Raw genomic sequence first — 26,647 nt, 5'->3', positions numbered from 1 at the left:
ATCCATTGAGCGAGTCTGGCAGGGTCTGGAGTCGATGGCCGAGCCAGGAGAGTGGCTTTCTGGTATATGCGGCCTGCAGCTGGGCCACCGTGTACAGGGCTGGGATGCTGGACTTCGCCATATTCGCCATCACTTTCCTCCTGATCCTAGTGGGGGCCGTGCTGTACCTGTACCCGGTAACCTGGCACTGACTGGGGGGCTCTGCATGTATGGGGGGAGCTGTATGGACTTGGGACATGGAGTACACAAACAGCAACAGGTCCTGGGGTATCACAGGATGCAGGGCTATTCAATAAAGTACCAGGAATTCTAATGGGAATTTCGAATGTTAAGTCCAAGTATCAGAAATGGAAACACTTGCTGACTTGGAGAATGATTCTAATTAGCCCGTTGTTGCCTTACATTTTGAAATTCATTCTGAATTGATCTTAATTTCCACTTTAGTAAATAGCCCTGACAGATTCTAGCAAATCCTTGGGATTTATCTGTTATGTAGGGACATGTTGTTTGTAGAATAGTGCAGTAAGAATGGGTAGTTAAAGGGACAGTATGGCAGCACAGGTGTCTTCTCTGGGGTACTCCCGTCAGATTGGCATTGGGATATCTGGCGTAATCTGCCCTTCGCCCGTCTGATAGTGTAAATGAATTGTGTGCCATCAATTTTATTGTTTACAGTGGTACTTGTTATATTGGTACAATTTGGTGTCTTGTATTTTTTTTTTTAGTGTGGATGTGTGGTTTTTTTTAAATTTTGTTTTATTTTTTATAATTTGGGGTATAGGGGATTGTAGCGATTTTTGCATTTCCTCCTACTATTTATTTTTAAGTGGTATGTAGAAGGAATCTTTCAATTAGTTGAAATTAAAAATCCAAAATTGCCAGAAGTTGCGTGAATGATTCTATTTCATAAATGGCACTAAGCTGAATTTATCTTCCTTGGAAAGGTGAATATGTATGTTACTAACATACCATAAAACAGTTCAGTTGTAGTAAATGAAACACAAAATTGCAAAATAACAAAACACGAATATTGGTAAGTTGGACAGTTTTTTTGGCCCACTTTTGCTGTTTTGATTTCAAATTTGAAAAAAACACTTGTTTAATAGTTATGCTAGAAATGTTTTAACATGGCAGAAAATATGATTTTACCATGCTTTCTACATACGTGGAACATAGTATTCTACTTGCTCTTTATTGTTTGTTTGTTTTTCATGTAAGTCTTCCAGACAAGCATGTGGGATCCCTGGCCTAGCACCTACAGAGGAGAAGTAAGTTATCATATTACTTATTTTTTTTATTTTTTATTATTATTTATTTAGAATATTTCATACAATAAGGATAGTAGTGAACCGTAAAGAATGCAACCTTAGGTTGCATTATAAGTCAAGACATGTTCGTAATCTTCATTTATACAGTGCAATCAACAAAGATTGGCATGTGCCAATCAATACATTCGTCCCATACCAGGGATGACAAAGAGCCCCATTCCCCCCAGACCTTCTGTCGAGGGCACCTTTCTGGGCTATGAGCTGTGACCCTGGCTGAGGTCCAGCAGAGCAGTGCGCCACTTCCGTGTGCCCATCTTTTTGACCCCTCATCTTGTGCTTGCTGGCAGCAGGAATGCTAGAGCGTACACCAACATTGGCCCGATCCATCCTGCATACATTTATATAGTATTTATAGGAGGACAGGCGTGTGTGTCATAGAATAACCTCAAAATGCGATGATGGCGACCTATGTGCATAGTACCAAATGTTATCATATTACTTTTTAAGTCGCAGTGCATTCTGGTCCATTGAGGGTCAAACAGGATTTATATTCCTCTGGGTAGATGCCATTCATCACTTATTCAAAACTTAAGTTTTGTATTATTTCCTACATGTTGAATTAGTCGTGGGAGAAAGCATTTGACATCACATTCCTATGAATTTTATTTTAAATTAAGTAAAATGATACTTAGAAGAACACTTTACCATTAAAAATTTATATATAACGGTATATATATTTTTCTTCAATGGTAGATTGTTTGTTTGTTTCTACTGTTACTCCCTCCAAGATAAAAAAAATCAAAAAAAAAAATCCCTAATCTTTATCTTTAATCCAGCACTGGGACCGTCTCCAACATGTAGTCTAGCTACTCACAGTTACATGATTTGCCTATAGAAGAGCACTGAATCAAATACTTTTCACAGAGCCGATTTAATGCATTTGACGTTGTCATGCTTTAGTGGTTTTGGTGCTTAGAGTGCGCCTCAAACTATAATAATATTTAACTTGTGTTGTTATTCACTAAACTTGGACTTGTGGAGAATTGACAAAAGAAATGCATAGAAATTCTAAAACTGTGCACATTTTTCAAGAATGCTAATCTGGTCTAGAATTTGCAATTGCCGTATTGGTTTTCTACAATTCTTGGTTTAGTAAATAAACCCAGATGTCAGCGATCTGGGCTAATTTTCTTAGAATTTTGAAAGGATATCCGAATTCTGCCATTCAGGTTATGCATACCGTGTCATGAGAACATTAATGCTAAATGTGGTAACTGGTAACATTTTAACAGGTATACATAGTGTTTGGTAGTTCTTTTTCCCCTACAAGAACATGGCTTCTGTTTACAGATATTATGCTATCTATATGGTAATACACACCTGTACATATTGTTTTTTTTCAGGAAATTGTAGGGATTGCATATAGGAAAATGTATTTGACATTTTACCGTTTCATTTTTATCATTTTGATTCTGTGATGAGTGACATGTTCAGTCCTATAAGAGTATTTCTTCCTGATTGCTGACCATTTTTAATGATTACCTTGTCAGAGATGGGAATCTCCAGGACATTGTTAGCAAAGGCAGTCTCCATGAGTTTTTATTCAGCCTACATGAGAAGTTTGGACCTGTTGCTTCCTTCTGGTTCGGCCGTCGACTTGTGGTCAGCCTGGGCTCTCTGGATTTATTAAGACAGCACATCAACCCCAACAAAACTTGTGAGTTTTCTTACTTGTCCGCACTGAGCAAGACACTGTGTGGGTTATCTATAAAGAGTAATTCTAGAAGTAATTTCTAAAGTTTTAAATGTGGAGCGGTTACATTGGAAACCAGTGGGATGCTACTGTTGTTTGCTGTACTTTTGGAAATTTGCATCAGAATTACTGTTTATACATAAGCTCGTTTGTAATTTATTTGCAAAACATGAATGAGGTTAATCATTACACCAAGAATTATTATCAATCTTTCTTTTATTAAGGCATGCGAGTTGGAATACAGAATAATGAAAGGGAAATGTACGAGTGGGATACAAGATAGGAATATCACAGCGTTCCTTAATAGTAATGCCTCATTTTTTGTTTTTATGTAGTTGAACGAGTAAGGAGAGAGTTATATAACATGCTCAAAGGGAATCTCCAGTGCCAGGAAATAAATCAGTTTTCTTGGCACTGAAGGTACCCTCTCCCTCCCACCCCCCAATCCCCGGCTACTGAAGGGGTGAAAACCCCTTCAGTCACTTACCTGAGGCAGCGACGATGTCCCTCGTCTCTGCCTCCTCCTCCGCGCCGCTCCTCCTTCTTACTCGGTTGGCGAGACTGATCCCGCCCACCGGCCGAAGAGACCTAATGCGCATGCGCGGCAATGCCGCATATGCGCATTAGGTCTCCCCATAGGAAAGCATTGAAAACGAATTTCAATGCTTTCCTATGGGGATTTGAGCGATGCTAGAGGTCCTCACACAGCGTGAGGATGTCCAGCGACGCTCTAGCACAGATAATCTGTGCTATAGAGCAGGAAGTTCCCTCTAGTGGCTGTCTAGTAGCCACTAGAGGTGGAGTTAACCCTGCAAGGAAATTATTGCAGTTTATAAAAAAACTGCAATAATTACACTTGCAGGGTTAAGAGTAGTGGGCAGAAGTGGTCTGGGTGCCTACAGTGTCCCATTAATTATGGTTAACTATGATTAACTCTTGAGTTTGGTAGCCTCTGGGTACTTAGGCTTGTAATATATGGTAATAGCAGACTTTAAGATGGAGGTTAAGCTAGCATTCCCCTCCTGTATGTAATAAGCTACTCTTATGGGAGTACCTGGCCTCTAAAAGCATACAGAGTGGGATATAGGGGTACGAAGTTTCAGTGGTGGAGCACAGTTAAATAGGTTTTGTAACAGGCGCATGAAGGCTATCCTGTCTTGCTAACTAAGAAGGGCCAGACATTCTTGGTAATTGCTTAGCATGGTATTAACTGCTAATGAGCAGTAGGTAGCATGCTAACTTAGCTTGACTGGCATATAAACATACTGGCGATTAGATGAGAAAACCTAGTAATACCAGAAAATAAAAACAGTAAAACCATATAGTAATACAAACTAAAAATAAAAGCACAATTTCCACTAAAACTAGATGCAGTGTTGTACATTTGCATTGCCTTAGAGAGATACTGCAAAGCTTTGCATTAAGGGGTTTGTCGCTTCTTCCTGGGGTTGCTTAACCAATGCCTATTGATGGCAGACTGTCAACCCTGGGGAACATGAGTCTAACTACAAGCCCCCCACCCTGAGTTCCATGGCAGTCCAAGGTACTTGCGTCCCAGGTCTCATCTCGATTAGCAGGCTTAGTTTGGTGTCGGGGGAGAGTGATAGGCTTCTGATGTGCCCGCTGAGGAGAGTCCGTCCGAGGGTGCAAACTGTGGGTGCGTTGGTGTCACATTATGAGCTGTGGCCCAGAAAGCACCTGGCTCCCAGCCGGATTGGGTCGCCAAGATTGGTGCTGATTTAGAGGCTCCCGCCTTTGGCTCTTCCCCATCCATGCTACGTCTTGATCTCGCCCACCTGATCGTGGCGCGGCTGTGCCTCGCTGTGGGTCTGGCTTGGGCATTGCTGCAGGGAGAGATGTCCATGAGCGTTGCTAGGATCTTACCACGGTAAGCTGGGGGCTCCTCTTGGCTTGAGGACGTTGGGCTGGCTTCAGCTCTGAGTAGGCCTTGCGCCCGGGTGGAGGTAGAGTAGCCTCCGTTGCCGCCAGGTTTTCGGGAGTAGTATGGGAGGTTGGCTGGTGGGCCCGGGTTTGTAAACGGAGCCAGAATGCTTGACAGATCCTCTCAAAGTTAGTCTCGAAGGACTCCCTCCATGACATGCCATTGAAACTTGTGTGTGCTTGTGGAGGGTGTAGCGCGTCTGCCATCTTAGGTGACCATGCGGTTTCAGAGTCGTTGAGTTGTCTTGTCGACTCTGCCGAGGTGTAGGTGCACCCAGAGCAGGGCCAGATTAAGAGCCCAGTGGGCCTGGTGCTGACAATTATGAGGGACCTAATTACGGAATCTTATCGACCAAAAACACTAAAACAGTCTTACCTCTCAAGCGTTATGTATCTGGTGGAGATGGTGCCAGAGGGAAACTCATAGGATGCAGCTATAAAAAAACAGAGATTCTCTTAAAATATGCTAATCTCTCTCTAATTAATGCTTTCATCTTTAATCCATTCCCCCTAACAGCAGTGTCCAGTGAAGCAGGAAGTCAATGAGTGGTGTAAAAGGGTGGGCCACTGACACGAATCACATGACTAGAACTGCCAAAAGGAGCGAAAATGCCCAAGAAGGGGGCATGCCTGCCCAAATAATTGGAAGGCCAGTCTGGCATCAGTGTCCCTATGTATCACAGTATCAGTGTCCCCATGTCACCCAGAACACTAGTCTTCCAGTGTATGTGTCCTCATTGCTCCCAGTGTCCCCATGTCTCAGTGTGTCACTAGGATACTAGGGGACACTGAGAGACATGGGGACACTGAGAGACATGGGGACACTGAGAGACATGGGGACACTGAGAGACATGGGGACACTGAGAGACATGGGGACACTGAGAGACATGGGGACACTGAGAGACATGGGGACACTGAGAGACATGGGGACACTGAGAGACATGGGGACACTGAGAGACATGGGGACACAAACACTGGGAGACATGGGGACACAAACACTGGGAGACATGGGGACACAAACACTGGGAGACATGGGGACACTGGGAGACATGGGGACACTGGGAGACATGGGGACACTGGGAGACATGGGGACACTGGGAGACATGGGGACACTGGGAGACATGGGGACACTGGGAGACATGGGGACACTGGGAGACATGGGGACACTGGGAGACATGGGGACACTGGGAGACATGGGGACACTGGGAGACATGGGGACACTGGGAGACATGGGGACACTGGGAGACATGGGGACACTGGGAGACATGGGGACACTGGGAGACTATAGGACACTGGGAGACTATAGGACACTGGGAGACTATAGGACACTGGGAGACTATAGGACACTGGGAGACTATAGGACACTCGGAGACTATGGGGAAACACTAGGGACACTGGGAGACGTGTGGGCACTGAGGCACTGGGAGACTGGAAGCCATGGGGACACTGAGACAATAGGGACACTGGCTGGGAGACATGGGGACACTGAGACACTAGGGACACTGGCTGGGAGACATGGGGACACTGAGACACTAGGGACACTGGCTGGGAGACATGGGGACACTGAGACACTAGGGACACTGGCTGGGAGACATGGGGACACTGAGACACTAGGGACACTGGCTGGGAGACATGGGGACACTGAGACACTAGGGACACTGGCTGGGAGACATGGGGACACTGAGACACTAGGGACACTGGCTGGGAGACATGGGGACACTGGAAGACATACTGTGTCATTAGTGTCTCTGTGTCTCTCAATGTCCCTATGTCTCACCGTGTCCCCTAGTGTCTCAGTGTCCCATAGTGTCTGTGTCCCCATGTCTCCCAGTGTCCCTCAGTGTCCCAATGTCTCGCTGTAGGCTTTCTCTACAGGCTGGGAGCTGCTATCTGAACTCTCTGTGCTGTGTAGCTGCTTCCCCGTGTATCAGTGAGTAGAGAGAGGCAGGGAGGGATATGCTGTAACTTCCCTGCCTCTCTCCATACACACTGACCCCTACTGGCCGGCGCTGGTATTGCAGAGTAATCTCTGTTATACTGAGAAAAATATCTGCATTTGTATTGCGATATTACTGCAATACTGGCACGGCCAGGCAGCCTCAAATACCATCTGTGCCAGTAAAATACCAGTCAGGAGGAAAACCTAAGAGTAGGGTGTAAAAAAAAAAAAAAAAATTACATTTTTTTATTTTTTTTAAATGGGCCTATTCCATGGGCCTGGGCCTGGAGCTGCAGCTCCATCAGCCCCTATGTTAATCCGGCCCTGACCCAGAGGGGACCGGGATATGCCCCGCCGGTCCAGGGGGAGGGGGATAGGGCTGCTCTAACTCCTGTGGTAGGCTTGAGCCCGGAGTCGGGAGATCATCCGTCTCCCCCAACAACCGGACCGTCGGCTGCAGTAGACCATAGGCTGAGGCACTGTGTGCTTCCATCAGGGCACCCAAATTAAGGCTTAGGGTGTAGTTGGGTGTAGTGAGGGTGATCTCCTGGTTGCCTAGGGTCGAGTCTCACTGGGTTTGCCAAAGTATTTCAGCCATTTTGATGCAGGTTAGCAGGAGCTAGTAACAAACACGTCTAGCCATCTTGGCTGTCAGCTCCCCCCCCCCCCCCCCCTACACCAAGAACTATGGAAGAAAAAAAGAACCAAAATAAAAAGAATTTGCCAGTATTTGCCCAAATAGCTAAAAAATAAAATGGAGTTGGAAATTTTGTTTCTAATTTTGCAGTTCACGTGTCAAATCTACAAATTTCCTTGAAAATTTGCTCTAGATTATTAGCTGGGCAAGTTTCAAAATGTCTCCTCTACAGTGCATGGCAACAATAAGTTAACCAAAACTATTCAGACCCTCCGTGGGATCTATTGAGTCTTATTTAACCTATTTCCCTTTACAGCTGATCCTTTTCAAATGATGCTAAAATCCTTACTGGGATATCAGTCTGGAGTCATTGGAGAAGCTGCAGAGAATCATATGCAGAAGAAACTGTACGAGAACGGCATTAACAAGGCTCTGCAAAGCAACTTCAGCACTATAGTAAAGGTACTACACTTTCAGATTCGTCATCTGTGCATGTAATCGTGTACATTTTAAAACGTTACATTTGCGTAGGTCGTGCAAAGAGAATTTCTAAGTGTATTGTTGCAAAACTTCTACATAAAAAGGAAGGTTTACTGTTATTGAAAATTACCTATATTGTGCTGATTTTTTTTTAAAAATCTGTAAAAGGAACACCCCAAGCATCATAATCACTATATCGTGCTGAAGTGGTTATGGTGCCAGGAGTGCCCTGGCACCCTTGAAGTGTAATTTGTTTAACTATGGGTCATCATTTTTACAGACTGGGACTAATTACTACTATATACACACATTTATGTGACTGGGGTAAACTAAACTACACTGACCAAAGGAAAGCAGGATTAGTACTAGAGGGAACATACTGGCAAGATATTTGGAAGGCAATCAGCAAAACCTCCATATGTATGAACCTACAGGATGAGTCCTGCAAGACTACTGGACTAGAGCAGAACAGGCACTACTCAACAAAATCACGTTAGTAGCCAGAAGGCTCTTGCCCAAACCTGGTTTCAACGAACCGCACCCGCAGTGACAACAGTGCTCCTTAAACTGAAAGATAACTACGTATTGGACTAACTGCTCAGGGGAGGGGAACCATAATGTCTTTCACAAAGGTTTGGGAACCCTGGGAGGGTTACTCCGAGACAAACTAAGGGACAGGAGGGGCGTTTGGGACATATCTGCCTCCTCAACACATTACTCGGGCCTCATTGATGCACCCCACACCTTTTATTAGGAGGTTTACTCTGCCCCTAGGAGCAAAGAGGCCTACAATACATTCCCTTTTCCTAGTCCTGTCCTGCCAGTGACGTCATTCTTCTTTCCTCTCTGTCCTTTTCTTCTTAGCTTTCCATACACTTCTCTTTCTCTCCTTTTACCTTTCCTTCTGTACTGTTTCTTCTCTCCATTATTCAAAAAACCCTTAGATAGTGGGACCAGCCTCACTGCCTTCCATATAAAACCAGTTGTCTGTTCACCTGTCTCTGCATGTTCAAGCCCACGATGCCCTCTGTTACTTCAGTGATACATGAACTGCGTTCATCTGTATTCTTTTGTTTACTATGCTAACCAGAAGCAGATTATATAATTGCTACTTTTACTTTTTGATTTATTTGTCAAGAGTCCTCAATAGCTTGCTGTACAGGCGGCTTGCTTCCTCTACCCTTTACACTGATTTTGTAGTTTGTATTGTCATGCTGTGACCTAACTGTCAACTATGTGATCACATGCCTTCTCTCTACGCGTAAAATAACAAAGTGCGAAAAAAACAGTGACATTATTCTAAACTTTAGAAATAATTTTTGTCCTTAAGGCTTTTTTTTTTTTCTTTTTCTAATGCCCCTTTCAGCTGTCAGAGGAGTTGCTGGCGAAATGGAGCTCTTACCCGCAGTCCCAGCATGTGCCCTTGTGCCAACACATGCTAGGGTTTGCAATGAAGTCCATCACCCAGATAGCAATGGGAGGTAGCTTTGAGGATGACCAGGAAGTACTCCGTTTCCGCAGGAATCACGACACGGTAAGTAGCAAGCCAAACGGAAGCATCTGCATGGAAATTTGCAGTAGCTCATATTGCTCCAATTCAAAAATAATGGGTTTCAGTGGAACATTTTAAAGAAAAAATAAAGGAGCAGATTGGATTCTTTTTACACACTTTATGTAGTCTTTTAATTATCTGTTCTGGTTCTTAGTCTAAACGTATCAGATACCAGCTTTCCTGGGTGGCACATTTTTCTATCATCTGCTCTGACGAAAAAGGTATTGTTATAGGCGGTCACTATAATAAAATAGTTTAGGCAGCCGTGAATAGTACAGGAATTCTCAAAAATTCTATATTAAAACAAAGAAAACACAGCGCCAAAGGAATTTTTAGTGCAATAAGAGTGAGAATATATACCTTACAAGATATTTCGATATTGCAAACCTCCGAAAGAACAAAAAAACAGAAGACAAATAATTGTACAATACAGTACAAATAAAGTGCAACATATTAGTAGATCTGTGCTGGTAATGCACTCACCTTTTATAGAGCTAACTAAGAGCTCTGCTGTGATACAGTCCGTAACAACTGGAGTGCTGATGGTTGCCTGCTGCAGCTTTAGTTGATGACCTCGGGCCTACACAAATTGATTTCCATGATTCCCAATTCACATTTAGTTTATTGTACATTTTGTTCATATTTATTTCTTGCGCCTCAGTCCATTTTCATTTACTGCCAGGAAGAATTGATTTGCCTTATTATAACCTCGTTTCTTCATTCACAAATGTTCTATAGATTTTGTTTAGTATACTGTCACCCACATCTCTATCTCCTTACATCACACATTGATTATATTCTCCCAGTTCTATAGGAAGTGCTGACACTTTGCATACTCTGAACGTGCAGAAGTAATCTTAAGCATCCAGCTTGTTTCTAATTAATTCTTGTGATTTTATTGAGTTACATGAAATTACTTTTCTGGTTACGATTCACTGCATTTTTACTGATTTCAGATATGGTCAGAGATTGGAAAGGGTTTCCTGGATGGGTCAATTGAGAGAAGTCCAAATCGCAAAAAGCTTTATGAAGATGGTATGTTTTATTTGTATACACTGTGATAAAAGAGATGCTGAATGTGCTATGTGTTTCTTTAAACAGCATCAGATACAGTGTTTCAAGTTAAGTTTACACTATTAACAGGTACATTAATGTAAGGAGACACCAGAGGCCCCTGTACATCTTGTCATTTTAAATATATTTCCATCCGTAGCATTCACTGACACCTTTACTCAATATTTGGGAAGTTTCTTGAAGGGACACAAACATGTGTTCATCTCACTATCTAGATGTTTGGAACCCTGCACGGGTTAAAAATATATATTTACTTACCATTTATCCTGCAGCTCGCAGGGTTCACCCTTTCACCCCACCTTCTAAACTTCTAAACAACAATCTTGATGATCTCAGACAACCCAATGTTACCCCATTTGGGAGGCGAGTTGGCCTGCCGTGCTATGCCAATAAAATGTTCTCTATGAGCAGCATTTGATTGAATAACCAAATCTGGCTCGGTTATCCAGCAAAGGAAAACAACCACTAGCGGTGTGTTATCCCTGCAATGAAAACATTGCCATATCTATAAAACTGCAATGTTTCACATTGTAGGCTGAAAAGACAACAGGACCACTGCACCCACACTACTTCATTGAGATGAAGTGGTCTGGGAGCCTATAGTGGTCCTGTAATGGGCTGGAAGGGAAAATGCCCTGGTGAAAAGGATTGCTCTGACATTAAATAGTGTAAGGTAACATTGTAGAAATGTGAACCACTGCAGCACAGACTGCCTCATAAATATCGAAGAGGAGAGCACATGTATAGCAGTCACCTGGCCTGCAGACACACATCATACAAATTCTTGTACAGCCAAGCTAAAGCCTGTGTTCCTGCTGTGATGTATTTGAGTAGGGTTGACTTATTACTACAGTGTTTTTTCAACTTGCTACAGTTCTAAGCCTTAGCCGAGGGATCACTGTAAACCATCCAAAGGATTGTAAGTTGTTGGGATGCTTGAAGTTTGCTTTAAATCCAAGGTTCTATATGTCAGGGTATTTATATCGCCAGACATTTTGTGCTATGATAGAAATTAAAATGTATATTGTCAGAGTCACTCTGAACAGACCAGACTCCATTTTGTTATTTTCAGACTAACAAAAGACACAAGATTTCTACCCCTTCTGTAAAACTAACCACTTTGCCAGAGCTAAAGGAATGCTTAGTAAATACAAACCTGTTGATAAGAAATGAGAACGGGGGATGGACAGACTGTCTAAATGCTAATGGAATATAATCAATTCTAAACCCAGACATTTGTGACAGAGAAGATTAAATAATTTAATTTTACTTTCGATATTGTATAACGTCCCATTGTAAGTTTAGGGGTCATACTTAGTTATAACTGTCATATTAGAAATTATAGCAGAATTGCCAGACACATAGTCTGAAGAAAGCCCCAAAAAACTATTTGAACTGACAGTAAACTTAAGTTATAGACAACCATAAAGATAAGGTAAATGACATCAAAATAGCCACCAGGAAAAGTTAACTCTTTCCTGAATAGGAATGTTTAGTGGGACGAGACTGCCCTCTATAGACCAAATACTTAAATTGCTATCTGGAAGGTAACCACACCTCCAGTTTTCTATTGGTCTATCACCTAGTGACAAACAGAGAATTTTTCCCTTTAAAAGTTAAGAAAAAGAAAAGAGAAAGGTATGCAGAGGAAGCAGTTGGAAGCAGGCTAAGTCAGGAGACCGAGAAAGAGACCCATGACATTCAGTTCCTGAGACTACCTACTCATCTGATTAGAACATCTCTTTAACTGGTAATTATACAGGTTTCATTTAATTAATCTAAATTAAAATTTTCTAATAGCATGATATATGACTGGATAAATCACGATCAGATTTCGATATTTAGAAATCTTAGTTACTAAAGAATATATAATTAAGCATTCTATTCTGCAGATAGAAAAGATTAATTATATATTAGTGTGATTACATCACATGTTAGCAAATCATGATATTTATCCAGGTGTATTGATTTGCTCTAAAATAAGATAAAATATCTGTTAAGGCAAGTTAAAATTCTGCTTATAGAACATGGTAGATTACTCTTATTGGATGGTTCTAGGAAATGACTAATGAGCTGGTTTAAATGTTATTTTATTTAAATTTACATGAGAATAGGTCTTAATTACCTAGGAGGTCTAGCCAGCATTGAAAGGGTTATTCTAACTGTCAGCTAAAGTTTTATGGCCTTAAGCTGCAAGCTCTGTGTCTGTGTGTAAGTTTCACTTTCGTTTCTCTGTGAAGACCGTCATAAATCTTGTCTTGACAATTAAGAAGACTGTGTAGCCATTGGAATGTATTGCCATTAATTGCATACTATGTTATACTGAATATTCATTGATTATTGTCACGCATGTTACTTATTATTATTCTTTAAATTGTATCTATTTTTATAACAAATTGTGATTTTTATTTATATGGAATACATTTCACTTACACGATAACGATCTTTGGGATCTGAGAATTATTATCCCATAAATATCCCCACATATATTGCATAACACAATCATCATCTTTTCCCCCTTTCTCTGCTCAACCCTCAGACCTGTTTCCATTGCAACACCAAATACTGTCGCCATAGGGAGTGCACTGGAAGTATGTTCAAACGAGCAAACAAGTGCAGTTATCCTGAATGACTTTGTATCTTTACTGACTTTAGGACATATCATAATTTGCTGTAATATCCCATTTAAAAACATTAGGGATTTGTAGTCCTTCGTGTGAAGTTTTTATGTTGAGTTCTATTTAACTCTCTATGCAGTTTTGGCAATGTTCTCGGGCTACTTTTACCCACTTAGCTGGATTTTACAGTAATTCATGTGAATATGAGGTTATGCTAGTGGGACCATGTTGCACAACATTTTGTCTTCTGTTTTTAAGCTCTGCTGGAGATGGAAACTGTAGTTAAGAAAGCCATCAAGGAGCGCAGAGGAAAGAACCTTGGGCGCCATGTCTTTATAGACTCCTTGCTGCAAGGGAAACTCAGTGACAAGCAGGTACGTAATGTTTAGTTACATAGGAGTGAAGGTTCATTGTAAAATCCTTTACCAATCCTTAATCAATGGGTGGTGTCTATAGATGCTGGCCTTTTTAGTGGGTTGTTGACTTGGATATTCTTACGTTTTCTGCTGGGAATATTTGTGCAGCTCTGCTAATGCAATGCAGTCCATCTTTAGTCAGTTTTCTTTAATAACAAAATACAGGTGATACTCGAAAAATTAGAATATCGTGCAAAAGTTTATTTATTTCAGTAATGCAATGTAAAAGGGGAAACTAATATACGAGATGGACGCATTACATGCAAAGCAAGATAGTTCAAGCTGTGATTTGTCATAAGTGCGATGATTATGGCTTACAGCTCATGAAAACTCCAAATTCACAATCTCAGTAAATTAGAATATTACATGCAATCAATAAAACAAGGAGTGTACATAGAACAATATTGGACCTCTGAAAAGTATAGGCATGCATAGGGACTCAGTACTTGGTTTGGGCCCCTTTTGCAGCAATTACTGCCTCAATGCGGCGTGGCATGGAAGCTATCAGCCTGTGTCACTGCTGAGGTGTTATGGAAGACCAGGATGCTTCAATAGCGGCCTTCAGCTCTTCTGCATTGTTCGGTCTCATGTCTCTCATCTTTCTCTTGGCAATGCCCTATAGATTCTCTATGGGGTTCAGGTCAGGCGAGTTTGCTGGCCAATCAAGCATAGTAATCCCACGGTCATTAAACCAGACTTTGGTGCTTTTGGCAGTGTGGGCAGGTGCCTGCTGGAAAATTAAGTCCGCATCCCCATAAAGCTAGTCTGCGGAAGGAAGCATGAAGGGCTCCAAAATCTCCTGGTAGACGGCTGCGTTGACCCCCTGGACTTAATGAAGCACAGTGGACCAACACCAGCAGATGACATGGCTCCCCAAATCAACATAGACTGTGGAAACTTCACACTGGACTTCAAGCATCTTGCAGTGTGTGCCTCTCCATTCTTCCTCCAGACTCTGAGGACTTTGGACCACTGAGCAACAGACCAGGTCTGTTTTTCTTAAGCCCAGGTAAGACGCTTCTGACGTTGTTTGTTGTTCAGGAGCAGCTTGACAAGAGGAATACGACATCTGAAGCCCATGTCCAGGATCTGTCTGTGTGTGGTGGCCCTTGATGCAATGACTCCAGCCTCAGTCCACTCCTTGTGAAAGTCCCCAACACTTTTGAATGGCCTTTTCCTGACAATCCTCTCTGCTGCTTGTGCACCTTTTTCTTCCACACTTTTCCCTTCCACATAACTTTCTATTAATGTGCTTTGATACAGCACTTTGGGAACATCCAACTTCCTTCGCAATTGCCTTTTGAGGCTTTCCCTCCTTGGGTAGGGTGTCAATGATGGTTTTCTGCACAACTGTCAGGTCAGCAGTCTTCCCCATGATTGTGATTCCTACTGAACCAGACTGAGAGACCATTTAAAGGCTTAGAAACCCTTTGCAGGTGTTATGGCTTAATTAACTGATTAGAGTGGGACACTAGAATATTGCACATTGTGAGCCTAGAATATTGCACCTTTTCACAATATTCTAATTTACTGAGATTGTAGATTTGGGGTTTTCACGAGCTGTAAGCCATAAACATCGCACTTATGACAAATCACGGCTTGAACTATCTTGCTTTCCATGTAATGCGTCTATCTCATATATTAGTTTCCCCTTTTACGTTGCATTACTGAAATAAATGAACTTTTGCACAATATTCTAATTTTTCGAGTATCACCTGTATATACACAGAGACACTGGGTAAAGTAATGGAGGGATGTAGTATTGGTATGGAGTATTGATTGCATTTGTGCTTTTAGACTCCCATCTAAGCAAGTTCTCTAAATTTAAAAGAAAATCTTAATCTATGTCTCTTCAGCACCTGTATGGCTGATTCCATCTCCAACACGTTTTGCTAATTAGTCAAGCCAAGTGCCTCAATCCAAGTGCCCCAAACGTTGTGGTAGCGTTTGGAATTATTTGCCCCTAAGACAGTAGCACCTCCTTTCCCATAACATCTACTTGTGCAAGACATTCCTGGAATGTCTGAGCTTAGTGTTGCCTTCAGAGATCAAGGATCTATGATTTAGTAACGGTCAGTACATCAGTAGCTTAGTGATATGCAATAGCATTGCTGCTTGTTGGATTGGCACTCCTCATCTGTGATGAGAGGGAGAGATGCAGACACGCATTTAAAAAGTTGCACTCCATCCTTCTGTTGAGTTAGTAGGTGTAACCGATATCCGGATTCATAAATCATAGTTCCAGTAGTTAAATGGACTTATTCCACCAGCGCAAACGTAGACTTAGAAATGTCTCCATCCACTCAGAGATCTTCACCAAACTTGTGTCCATTGCTGTCGAAATTGTCATAGTTTATTTTTGATTTCAATCATTTGCAGGATCTCAACATTTGCTCCCAGCATCATCTGGATAGTTTAGGTCCTCCCATTGATATGAATGAATTGAACAGATTTAAAGGAGATTGTATCCTCAAAATTGAATAATACATTTCCCCCTTCCATTACCATCCATGTAGTCATGTGCAATTCAGCTTCAGAGAACCTTATGAGAAGAACATGTTCATGATAAACATGCAGTATTAGTTTACTCACTTTGCCTATCTACTCTAATTGTTAAATTTCAACATACCACACAAGGTTTAAAAAAAAAATGTGGGACCACTTAAAAGTTTGGCTGCCTTGACCTTTATTCTAAAATTGAACCTGTTCCATATAAACAACTTGTCTGTTAAATTAAAGAAATTCAAAAGTGCGCTAGTCAAAATAAAATCTTGTTTTTTTTCATAGTACGGAATTGTTGTTATGTTGTATATTCATACTTTCTTTTGTTTTGTTTTTTTTAGGTTCTTGAAGATAGTATGATCTTCTCTTTGGCAGGATGCGTGATCACGGCAAACTGTAAGTAATGTATGTCTAACAGTGCCACAGGAATGCTACATCTTATCTGGGAGCTCCGATTGTGTAAAATATAAATACATTTACATAAACATAACAGTGTGATTGTTAAATGGTCAGTAATACCTTAATGTTACAAGATTTTACGTTAAAAAACAAAACACCGTCATTTTTAAACTATATGTAAATATCCAGGGGTTTGTCAGTTATGCATTCTATTGACACATTTAAGGGACTCTATAAGCATACAGACCACTTTATTTCAGTGAAGTAGTCTGGGTATCATGTCCACCACACCCACTGTTTCAACAATGTAACTGAAAATAGTTTTCATTGCAGGGTTAACCTACTGGCTGACAGCCACCACCGCTTCTTCCATGAAATACTCCACTATTTCAATCAGTTGGTCTCATAGATACCTTCTGATCGGCACAAGGCACTAGCTATGCTTTCCTATGGGAAAAGGTTGAGATCATCATTCTCAGCCAAAGAGGAGAAGTTTCATGCCAGAGACCAGTGCGTTAAAGGGACACTATAGTCACCTGAACAACTTTAGCTTGATGAGGCAGTTTTGGTGTATAGAACATGCCCCTGCAGCCTCACTGCTCAATCCTATGCCATTTAGGAGTTAAATCCCTTTGATTATGAACCCTAGTCACACCTCCCTGCATGTGACCTGCACAGCCTTCCATAAACACTTCCTGTAAAGAGAGCCCTATTTAGGCTTTCTTTATTGCAAGTTCTGTTTAATTAAGATGTTCTTATCCCCTGCTATGTTAATAGCTTGCTAGACCCTGCAAGAGCCTCCTGTATGTGATTAAAGTTCAATTTAGAGATTGAGATACAATTATTTAAGGTAAATTACATCTGTTTGAAAGTGAAACCAGTTTTTTCTTTTTTCATGCAGGCTCTGTCAATCATAGCCAGGGGAGGTGTGGCTAGGGCTGCATAAACAGAAACAAAGTGATTTAACTCCTAAATGACAGTGAATTGAGCAGTGAAATTGCAGGGGAATGATCAATACACTAAAACTGCTTTATTTAGCTAAAGTAATTTAGGCACCTATAGTGTTCCTTTAAGGCAGCTGCGGGGCCCAGTCACCTAAAAGGTGACTAGGGCACTATAGCGTTAGGAATACACATTTGTATTCCTAGCGCTATAGTGTTAATTTAATCTCTACGTTTTAGGAAGAGATTGCATAGAGAAATGGGTCCATGTGCGGACCCCTGTGTTACTGACCCTAGGAACTCTGCATGATATCAAAATTGTCTCTATTCTTGATTTCCCAATTGCCTTAGAACAGGGTCATATATTGCAAAAACAATTCCAATTCCCTGAAGAGAGAGCAGCCGTATTGATAGAAAGAAGGAATACACCTTTTTAATAAGCTTTTACGTATTGTGGTGGAATGCTATTTTTAGTCTTTGAGCTGAATGTTTTTTTAGAATATAACTTCCAATTGATTGATTGTGTTTTGCAGTGTGTACATGGGCAATATACTTTTTGACAACATCCGAGCCGGTCCAAGAAAAGCTTTACAAGGAGGTGACCAGAGTACTTGGGAAGGGACCCATCACTTTGGAGAAAATCGAGCAGCTGAGGTTGGTGCAAATTCATGCTCTCTGTGAATGCAGCAGTTACTTGGAAAATTAATAAATGGAATGGAAGATTTTCCATATAAGTAAAGAACATTACTTTAGATCAAAGTGTCTGAGGGTGTATGATAACATTCTAAAGCAAAAACAAAACTTAAATGTCCCCAAACTTTATATTGGATTTTGGGGGGGGTGGGGGGATATACAGTTATCTAAATAAATGCATATCCAATCAACCAACTGAGTCTTGTTATATGACTGTGTATATTTGGTAATTATAGGTAGGTAACCAAATTTGTCTGAAAAGGCTAATATACAGTGCAAGGGCTTATTCGCCGTCCTCTTCCTCCATTGTCATGCTGTCCTCTGATCTTCACGGTGTTCTCTCCTTTGACGTTTGGTTTTACCATGATTGGTCATTGTTTGGTTATATGCACACCGCCCTACACGATTGATCGCCAGTAGAAATGTGGGCATTGTGAAATGTAAACCATGCCCTATCTCAGAAATCTTTATTAAGCAGAAGTGGTTGTGTAAGATGGTCCCTTTACTTAAGATGCTTCATTTAAGGCATGTATCATAATGTTTTAATGGATTTAATGATTTGTTTTGCGATTTATTTATCCAACATCTGAAGAGCTCACAAGGTAAAAAAAAATTCTTCAAGTAATTACATCTTTTTCTGATTTACAAAACCGTAACTATTCTTTTCTTTTCCTTTAAAGCTACTGTCGCCAGGTGCTGTGTGAGACCGTGCGCACAGCTAGTCTCACTCCTATCTCTGCTCGACTACAGGAGTTAGAAGGAAGGGTAGACCAACATCTTATTCCCAAAGAGGTAGGATCCTCCAAGCGCTCAGTAAAAGTGAACTGAATGACAATTCCAGTGGCACTAAACGCCTCTGTTATTTAAATGGGCATAGGGATTATGGATAGTTAGTAACCTTTTTTATTTTCTTACATGTATTTGAGCTGATGAATACTACAAGTATTGCTGGGGTTGCCTAAGAGTAGTGGGAGTCTGAGCGCAGGTTTTATTTAGGTGTGTCATTTGCTTCTATATTACACAGCCATGTTACAGTGCTGCCACCCACCCCATGTGTGTCCTATTAGGGATTAATAATGTGTAATGTGTAGGGGTTCATAAGTATATACCCCTTTCTGTCTAAAAGTAAATCTTTAGTGTAAGACGTTTTCCTTGATACCGGTGAGCTTACACTTTAATGGCAGTTTTATTTGGGATTGTGCACAGGTAACTTTTTTTTTTAATGATTTTGTTATATGTATTTTAGACTGATGAATACTATAGACATTGCTGTCATCAAAGTGAAGCGGGTTTCATGCCCACTGTTTTAGTACTAGATTATACAACAAATTTAGAGATGTAGTGCGGAGATGATATGTGCAGCTTTACACCCGTGTACTAACCAATTCTTCATTACAGACGCTTGTTCTGTATGCCCTTGGTGTCGTGCTACAGGACAGCACAGCTTGGCCGTCAGCTTACAGGTAAGAGTATCACTTTATTCATCTGTATCTGTATATTATTATTGCCATTTATATAGCGCCAACAGATTCCGCAGCGCTTTACAATATTATGAGAGGGGGGATTTAACTATAAATAGGACAATTACAAGAAAACTTACAGGAACAATAGGTTGAAGAGGACCCTGCTCAAACAAGCTTACAGTCTATAGGAGTTGGGGTGTAAAACACATTAGGACAGGAAATATCAATCAAATAAAGTGGGAGTGAAGCAGAGCTGGAGGAGAGAGTAAAGTGTTGCCCTATAGGAGAGCGCAAGAGACAGGTATGTAAGGTAGAGGTTACTGTGGGAGGCCATAAGCTTTCCTAAAGAGATGGGTTTTAAGGCACTTCTTAAATGATTCAAGACTAGGGGAGAGTCTGATGGGGGTAGGCAGGCTATTCCATAGGAAGGGAGCAAGCCGCGAGAAGTCCTGCAAGCGCAAGTTAGCCGTACAGGAGCGAGCAGCGGTCAGGAGGTGGTCACGGGCAGAGCAGAGGAAACGAGGAGGGGTATACCTATGGATCTGTGAAGAGATATGAGGGGCTAGAATTGTTCAGTGCTTAATAGGTATGGGTTAGCACTTTGAATTGACTCCTATAGGATACAGGAAGCCAATGTAAGGACTGACAGAAGGATGAGGTGTGAGCGGACCGACTAGAGAGGAAAATCAGTCTGGCGGCAGCATTCATTAAAGACTGTAGCAGGGCAATACAGCATTTGGGAAGACCAATTAGGAGAGGGTTACAATAATCCATGCGGGAAATTACTAGAGCATAGAAAAGCTCCTTGGTAGCATCTTGCGTAAAAAAGGGGCAGATGCGGGCTATGTTTTTAAGATGGAATCTACAGGATTTGACAACATACTGGATGTGAGGCTCAAAGGTGAGGCCAGAATCAAGTATGACGCCAAGACAGCGAGCTTGCAAGGATGGACTTATGTGGATACCACTAACTTGAAGGGATAGCGAAAGAGGAGGATCAGCATTAGGAGGAGGAAAGACAAGGAGCTCAGTTTTAGAGAGATTGAGTTTCAGAAAGTGGGAGGACATCCAGTCAGAGATGGAAGAAAGGCAAGCAGTGACACATTGCAGGACGGCAGGGGAAAGGTCCGGGGAGGAGAGATATATCTGGTTGTCATTAGCGTACAGGTGGTAGTGGAATTCAAAAGAGGTAATACGTTTGCCAAGAGAGGCACTATAAAGAGAAAATAGAAGGGGACCAAGGACAGAGCCTTGGGGGACTCCAACCGAGACAAGACGAGGGAAGGAGGTATCATTAGAAAAGGAGACACTGAATGAGCGTTGGGAGAGATAAGAGGAAAACCACGACAGGACAGTCACAGAGACCGAGTGATTGAAGAGTTTGAAGAAGGAGAGTATGATTAACAGTGTCAAAGGCAGCAGAGAGGTCAAGAAGAATTAGTATGGAGTAGTGGCCTTTGGATTTCGCTGCGATTAGGTTGTTAGTAACTTTGCGAAGAGCAGTCTCATTAGAGTGGAGAGGGCGGAAGCCAGATTGAAGAGAGTCAAGGAGAGAGTTGGAATTGAGAAAGTGAGACATACGGTAAAGTCAAGTCTTTCCAGAAGCTTTGAGGAAAAAGGGAGCAGGGATATGGGATGATAGTTGGAGGGGGAGGAGTGGCCAAGGGATGTTTTTGTCAGGATAGGTACTACAGTGACATGTTTAAGGTCAGCAGGGACAACGCCAGAAGAGAGAGAGAGAGAGAGCAGTTGAGGAAGGCACAAAACAAGAGGAGAGAGATCTGATAAGGTGAGAAGGGACAGGATCGAACGGGCAAATGGTGGGTCAAGAGGAAAGGAGAAGCGCAGCCACCTCTTGTTCAGTAGCCGGGGAGAAAGTCTGAATGGTAGGAAAGGCATGATCTACGTGTCGTTGGGAAAGAGAACGGCAAGGTGGGGAGAATTCTTTCCTTAGCTGTTCAGTCTTGTTGTTAAAGTAGCATGCAAAGCTATCAACTGTAGGGTTAGTTTTGGGGTTGGCCACACCAGGGCAAAAAAGAGAGTTAAAGGTCACCTGGGATTGCGGGAGCATGAACTAATGAGAGAGGAAAAGTATGTCTGTTTGGCGAGGGCAAGTGCTGCGTTGTATGAACACAATATGAATCTATAATGGAGAAAATCTGGGTGCGAAACTACCTCCAGGAGCGTTCAGCACAACGGGAACATCTTTGCAGGTGATTTAGTATGCCACTAAATGGATGGCAGTTGTGAATCAATATCAGCTGACAGCTGCTAGAGGTCAATAGAATTAAGGTTCCTCCTGGGTTGAGGGGGGTTAGGCTAAGGTTGTTGGGTAAGGGTGTACTCGAAAGCAAACGATAAGAGGTGGCGATCAGAGAGCGGAAATGGAGTGTTGCAGATATTAGATACTGTACATACAGAAGAGAAAATGAGGTTGAGGGTATTGCCAGCTACATGGGTGGGATAATTAGCCTACTGCGATAGCCCGAGGGAGGAAGTAATTGAAAGTAGTTTAGAGGCTGCTGAGGTCAAAGGTGGGTTAATGGGAATGTTGACGTCCCCGAGAATTAGGGATGGAATATTAGAAGAGAGGAAGTAGGGTAGCCAGGGATGAACAAGGGAACCTAATCAATTCAAAATGGATGACTTGTCAAGACTGTCATAATGAGGGTAGAAGGTGACTTTTTTTGTTACGAAGAATCTGGTCATTCCTACTTATCACTTTCACTTTTCATAGCAATGTCTTTGATACAGTTTTAAGGCTGAATGTATGAGGATGTTATGTTGTAGATGTATTCGTTTATTGTAGTGTTGCTCTTTAAAAATAGCCATTTTGTTTTCTTCAGGTTTGATCCAGACCGCTTTGAAGATGAATCAGCCAAGCAGAACTTGACTTTGCTGGGTTTTTCGGGCAGCCTAGAGTGCCCTGAATTGAGGTAATGTACCTTTTTGAGATAACACTTGTTGCTGGGAAGAAAGTGATGGATCTTGACTTTAATTTGAAAACATTTCTAATACGTTGATGAGTGTCAACGATCAATAACCCATAGGAATGGTAAATGGGATAAATAAAACATTCACTAAAATAACTTGTAGAGCTTGTCTATCAGTATGACTTGTAATCCCAGTTTTATTTGCTATGTTGCTCTTCTTCTCCTGCCCAGAAGCAATGCCAAGATCTATAATGATACATAGAATTTTAATAAATGTATAAACCGTAGTAATAGACAGAAGAAGCTGATTTGACATTGTACGGTTATTCACTAAATTAAATCTAAATTGTAAAACTCAGTCAAAAATATCCAAGTCATGACTATAACTTAGGCCTTGAGTTTAATATGTTTGGAAAGGCCTCTAAAATGCTATATAATACGATGTAAATATATATTCTAATATTTTTTTCATTTTTTTTTTTTTTTTTTTTAAATATTGAAATATCAAAATAATATTACATTCTTTTTTACAATATTAAATCATTTGACATTTTTTTTATCAAAATATGAAATAAATGAAAGTTTTTGCGGACTTACCATTAATGTAGGCATGCCCCTTAAACCGAGAGCAGCCAGTGGTTGTTCACTGTAATAAAAGACTAAAGACTACTGCTGCCCAGTCGCTAGTAACTTACAGTGGAACCTGGTGCAGGTCCTCTCGTACCCCCACCAGTGGGCATCGGGTTGGTGCTTAAAGAACAGGGGGTGGAAAGTGGTGCTATTAATTTAAATTATAAAGGGGACTACAGGTGTGGTGCTAATTTTAATAGAACGAGGGTGGGGGAACTAATGTTCCTTTCAGGCCCCATCCCTAGGAGTTAAGTGGGGACTTTAATATTGGTAATCGAGGAGACATAATATCCCCCCCTGTTTCTCCCCCAGCCTCCATTTTTCAGAATATAAAATGCACCCTTTTAACCCTGTTTTAACTACACAAAAACACAAGCCGCCCTATTCCAAGCCAATTATGGCAAACTTTTAACGGATTTAAAGCAAAAATTACAAGAATGGAAACCCTTATTTATCTCTTGGTCAGGCCGCATAGCAGGCATTAAAATTATAAATGATAATACTCCCTAAGCTACAATACAATTCAGATCATTACCATTATGAATACCCCATATTTTCTTTATCACGCTATAGCACAGGGTATCATGGTTCGTGTGGAATGGAAAAAGATCACGAATAGCGCTACATGTTATTCACAGACCCATAAACGAGGGAGAAATGAGTCTACCCAATTTTAAACCACACGATCATGCAGCCATACTGAGTAGCATTATACAAGCTAGGCCAAGTGCTCATGAACCCCAGTGGAAACACTTAGAATCAGAATGGGCAAATAAAGCAAGCACTGATAATCTAGTATGGATCCCTACCAACAAAAGACCGCAAATCCCCGTTTGTCTCCCAACCACTAGTTTAACATTGTCTATATGGGCCACAAACCACAATAACTTAACAACCGGTTCATCTATATCCATGGCTATGCCTATTAAAATTCCTAGCGTACTTAATCACAGACTTTAACTATAGAATATGGGAACGACACAGTATCCATTTTTTACACCAGCTATTCACACAAAACAATCTTAAGCCATTCCCTGAACTACAACAATCTCACAAACTACCAACGATAGCACATTATTTCTACCGCCAACTTAGTTCTTGGATAACTACACAAATCCAATCCGGTTCTATCTCTGTTAATGGGCAAAAGCTGATGGACTTCGAGGGTATGTACGTGGGCATTAAACCCCCTAAAAAATGATCTCCTCCATATACACTGTAATATCTACAAAGCAAGAAATGAAAGACTACAGCTTTATTAAAGCTTAGGAAACGGAATTAAACAAAACCTTCAACGAACCAGAATGGGAACAAATGATTACACTTCCCAAAACCTTAACTCTCTGCTCTAGACACGCTGAATTAGCAACAACAAAAATCTACTCTACAGGTGGTATTTAACACCAGCACGGCTGCATAAATTTAGACCTACTATATCCAATTGTTGCTGGAGATTCAAATGTGGCATAGGAAGCATGTCGCATATCTGGTGGGACTGCCTGCGCCTATCCAAATTTTAAAGGGACATGGCGAAACTCATCAAGGACATCACAGGGATAACCCTGCCACACAAACTGCAACACTACATATTATTCAACTTCCCAGCTTCAATCTTAAGCCAGATCGTTATCTTGTTTTTCATATACTCATCGTCGCACTCGCTCTTATAGCACAAAATTGGTCCTCACAGACCGTACCTACAACGCAGATGTGTATACAACACATAAACCAAACACGTCTCTGACACTACTATACGGCAACAATATATGCCTCCCAAAAGACAGCACCCATGATATAAACAATATTGGGAAATAGCCTGGGAGACCTGGGCGAAGTTCATGAAGGAACTTCAACAATAGCATTAAAATAAAATACTACTACACATCGAGGTCCGACAGCTGAACCCATCCAAACCTTTCAGTACTACGTATGCATAATGCAATGCGTTGTAGAGTAGTATGGCATTGTCACAGTTCAATAGACAGATCCGGACTCTGACGTAGTCTGGGAATTTGAGTTATCCACAACATGTTCCACCCTCCTACCTCCTTGTTTCTGGTTATATAAATATTTAGTGAAACACTGGACTTGAACCATGTATGTATGTGACAGAACAGAGATGCTTATGTGTTACCCAAATCCTGTACGATATGTGAGGATTTATCTACAACATGTGTCTTACCTTATTTGTTTCCAATGGTCATGTTTCTTTTTTCTGTACCATGCATGACTGAGTCTAAATAAAATTGCAATTTACAAAAAAAAAAAATTAACGTCCTTTCTACTTGGTGCTTGTACAAATTGTGACATTTATCAAGTTCAAAAACCAAATTTCCTTTGCTGAACTACTAGTTACTCTGTCCCAATTTATGTCCAGGTAATTAAAATCTCCGATAATTAACATGTTCCCCAGATTTGCATCTTTCTCAATTTGCTCCAAAAGCTGTTGTTCCTCATCAATATTAACACAAGGTTGTTTAGAACATATCCCAACCAATAATTGATTTCCCCTCTTTTGCCCCAAGTAGATAATTGCCCATAAAGCTTCCACATTTCCCTCATCACATTCCACATGCTTAAGATTTTTGCTTTAACTCATGGTTGACATACAAACATACCCCACCACCTTTCCTGTTTTTTTTCATTCTTCCTAAATCGTGTGTACCCATTTAAGTTAACTGCCCAGTCAGGTGTCTCATCCCACCACGTTTCAGTTATGCCTATTATGTCATATTGTTTAGTGGATGCTATTGCCTCTCGTTCCCCCATTTGGTATTAATGCGATCACATCACTCTGTGCTTTGACATTAAATCCATGTGTTTTTTCTCCTCCATCTCTAGGTTTGCCTACATGGTGGCGACTGTGCTTCTCTGCGTGCTAGTCAGGAAACTTAATTTGCTTCCAGTAAAAGGGCAGGTTGTAGAAACAAAGTACGAGCTTGTCACATCCCCAAAAGAAGAAGCTTGGCTCACAGTGTCTAGGAGAAGTCCTACCAACTAATTACTGGACCTTTCTCTTCCCTGCACAAGTCAAAAGCACACACTGCCTCCAGAGAAAAGGGGGAACTTACACTGTCCACATTGTTTTTATATTGCATAACCAAATTGTTCCAATTCTAAATCCTTCATTGTTTTATAAACTAACAAACCATATTCAATTTGTGGAGACCAGTATTAATCAGATAACTTCACAGAGTAGTTGTCTTATTATTCCCCCCCCGAGTAATGACTACATGAGATGATAACACTATACTCGTACACTTACTTAGGACCAAAAGTATGTCACTTCATCAAATATATAGAATAGATGCAAACAGGAAGTAATTGGATGGTCATTTAATGTCGGACTATGTGTAAACTTCATAAGGCTTTATGGGATGTCGTGGAAATTAACAAACACTTGCTCAC

At 41.2% G+C, this 26,647-nt stretch overlaps 1 protein-coding gene across 1 annotated transcript; it reads left to right on the top strand.

Annotated features, from left to right (window-relative positions):
• Positions 1 to 17: 17 nt before the first annotated feature.
• LOC134571513 (cytochrome P450 20A1) lies at positions 18 to 26,306 on the top strand. Its single transcript, XM_063429830.1, has 13 exons — positions 18 to 176; positions 1,219 to 1,268; positions 2,819 to 2,985; positions 7,855 to 8,000; positions 9,385 to 9,552; positions 10,527 to 10,605; positions 13,521 to 13,636; positions 16,522 to 16,576; positions 18,054 to 18,174; positions 18,894 to 19,005; positions 19,612 to 19,676; positions 22,523 to 22,612; positions 26,081 to 26,306. The coding sequence occupies exons 1-13, from the start codon at positions 105 to 107 to the stop codon at positions 26,238 to 26,240; spliced, it is 1,401 nt and encodes a 466-aa protein (XP_063285900.1). The 5' UTR covers positions 18 to 104; the 3' UTR covers positions 26,241 to 26,306.
• Positions 26,307 to 26,647: the final 341 nt, after the last annotated feature.

The sequence above is a fragment of the Pelobates fuscus genome, chromosome 8 (genome assembly GCF_036172605.1).
Source record: "Pelobates fuscus isolate aPelFus1 chromosome 8, aPelFus1.pri, whole genome shotgun sequence".
Classification (NCBI taxonomy): Eukaryota; Metazoa; Chordata; class Amphibia; order Anura; family Pelobatidae; genus Pelobates; species Pelobates fuscus.
This window is presented reverse-complemented; position numbering and strand designations above follow the sequence as displayed.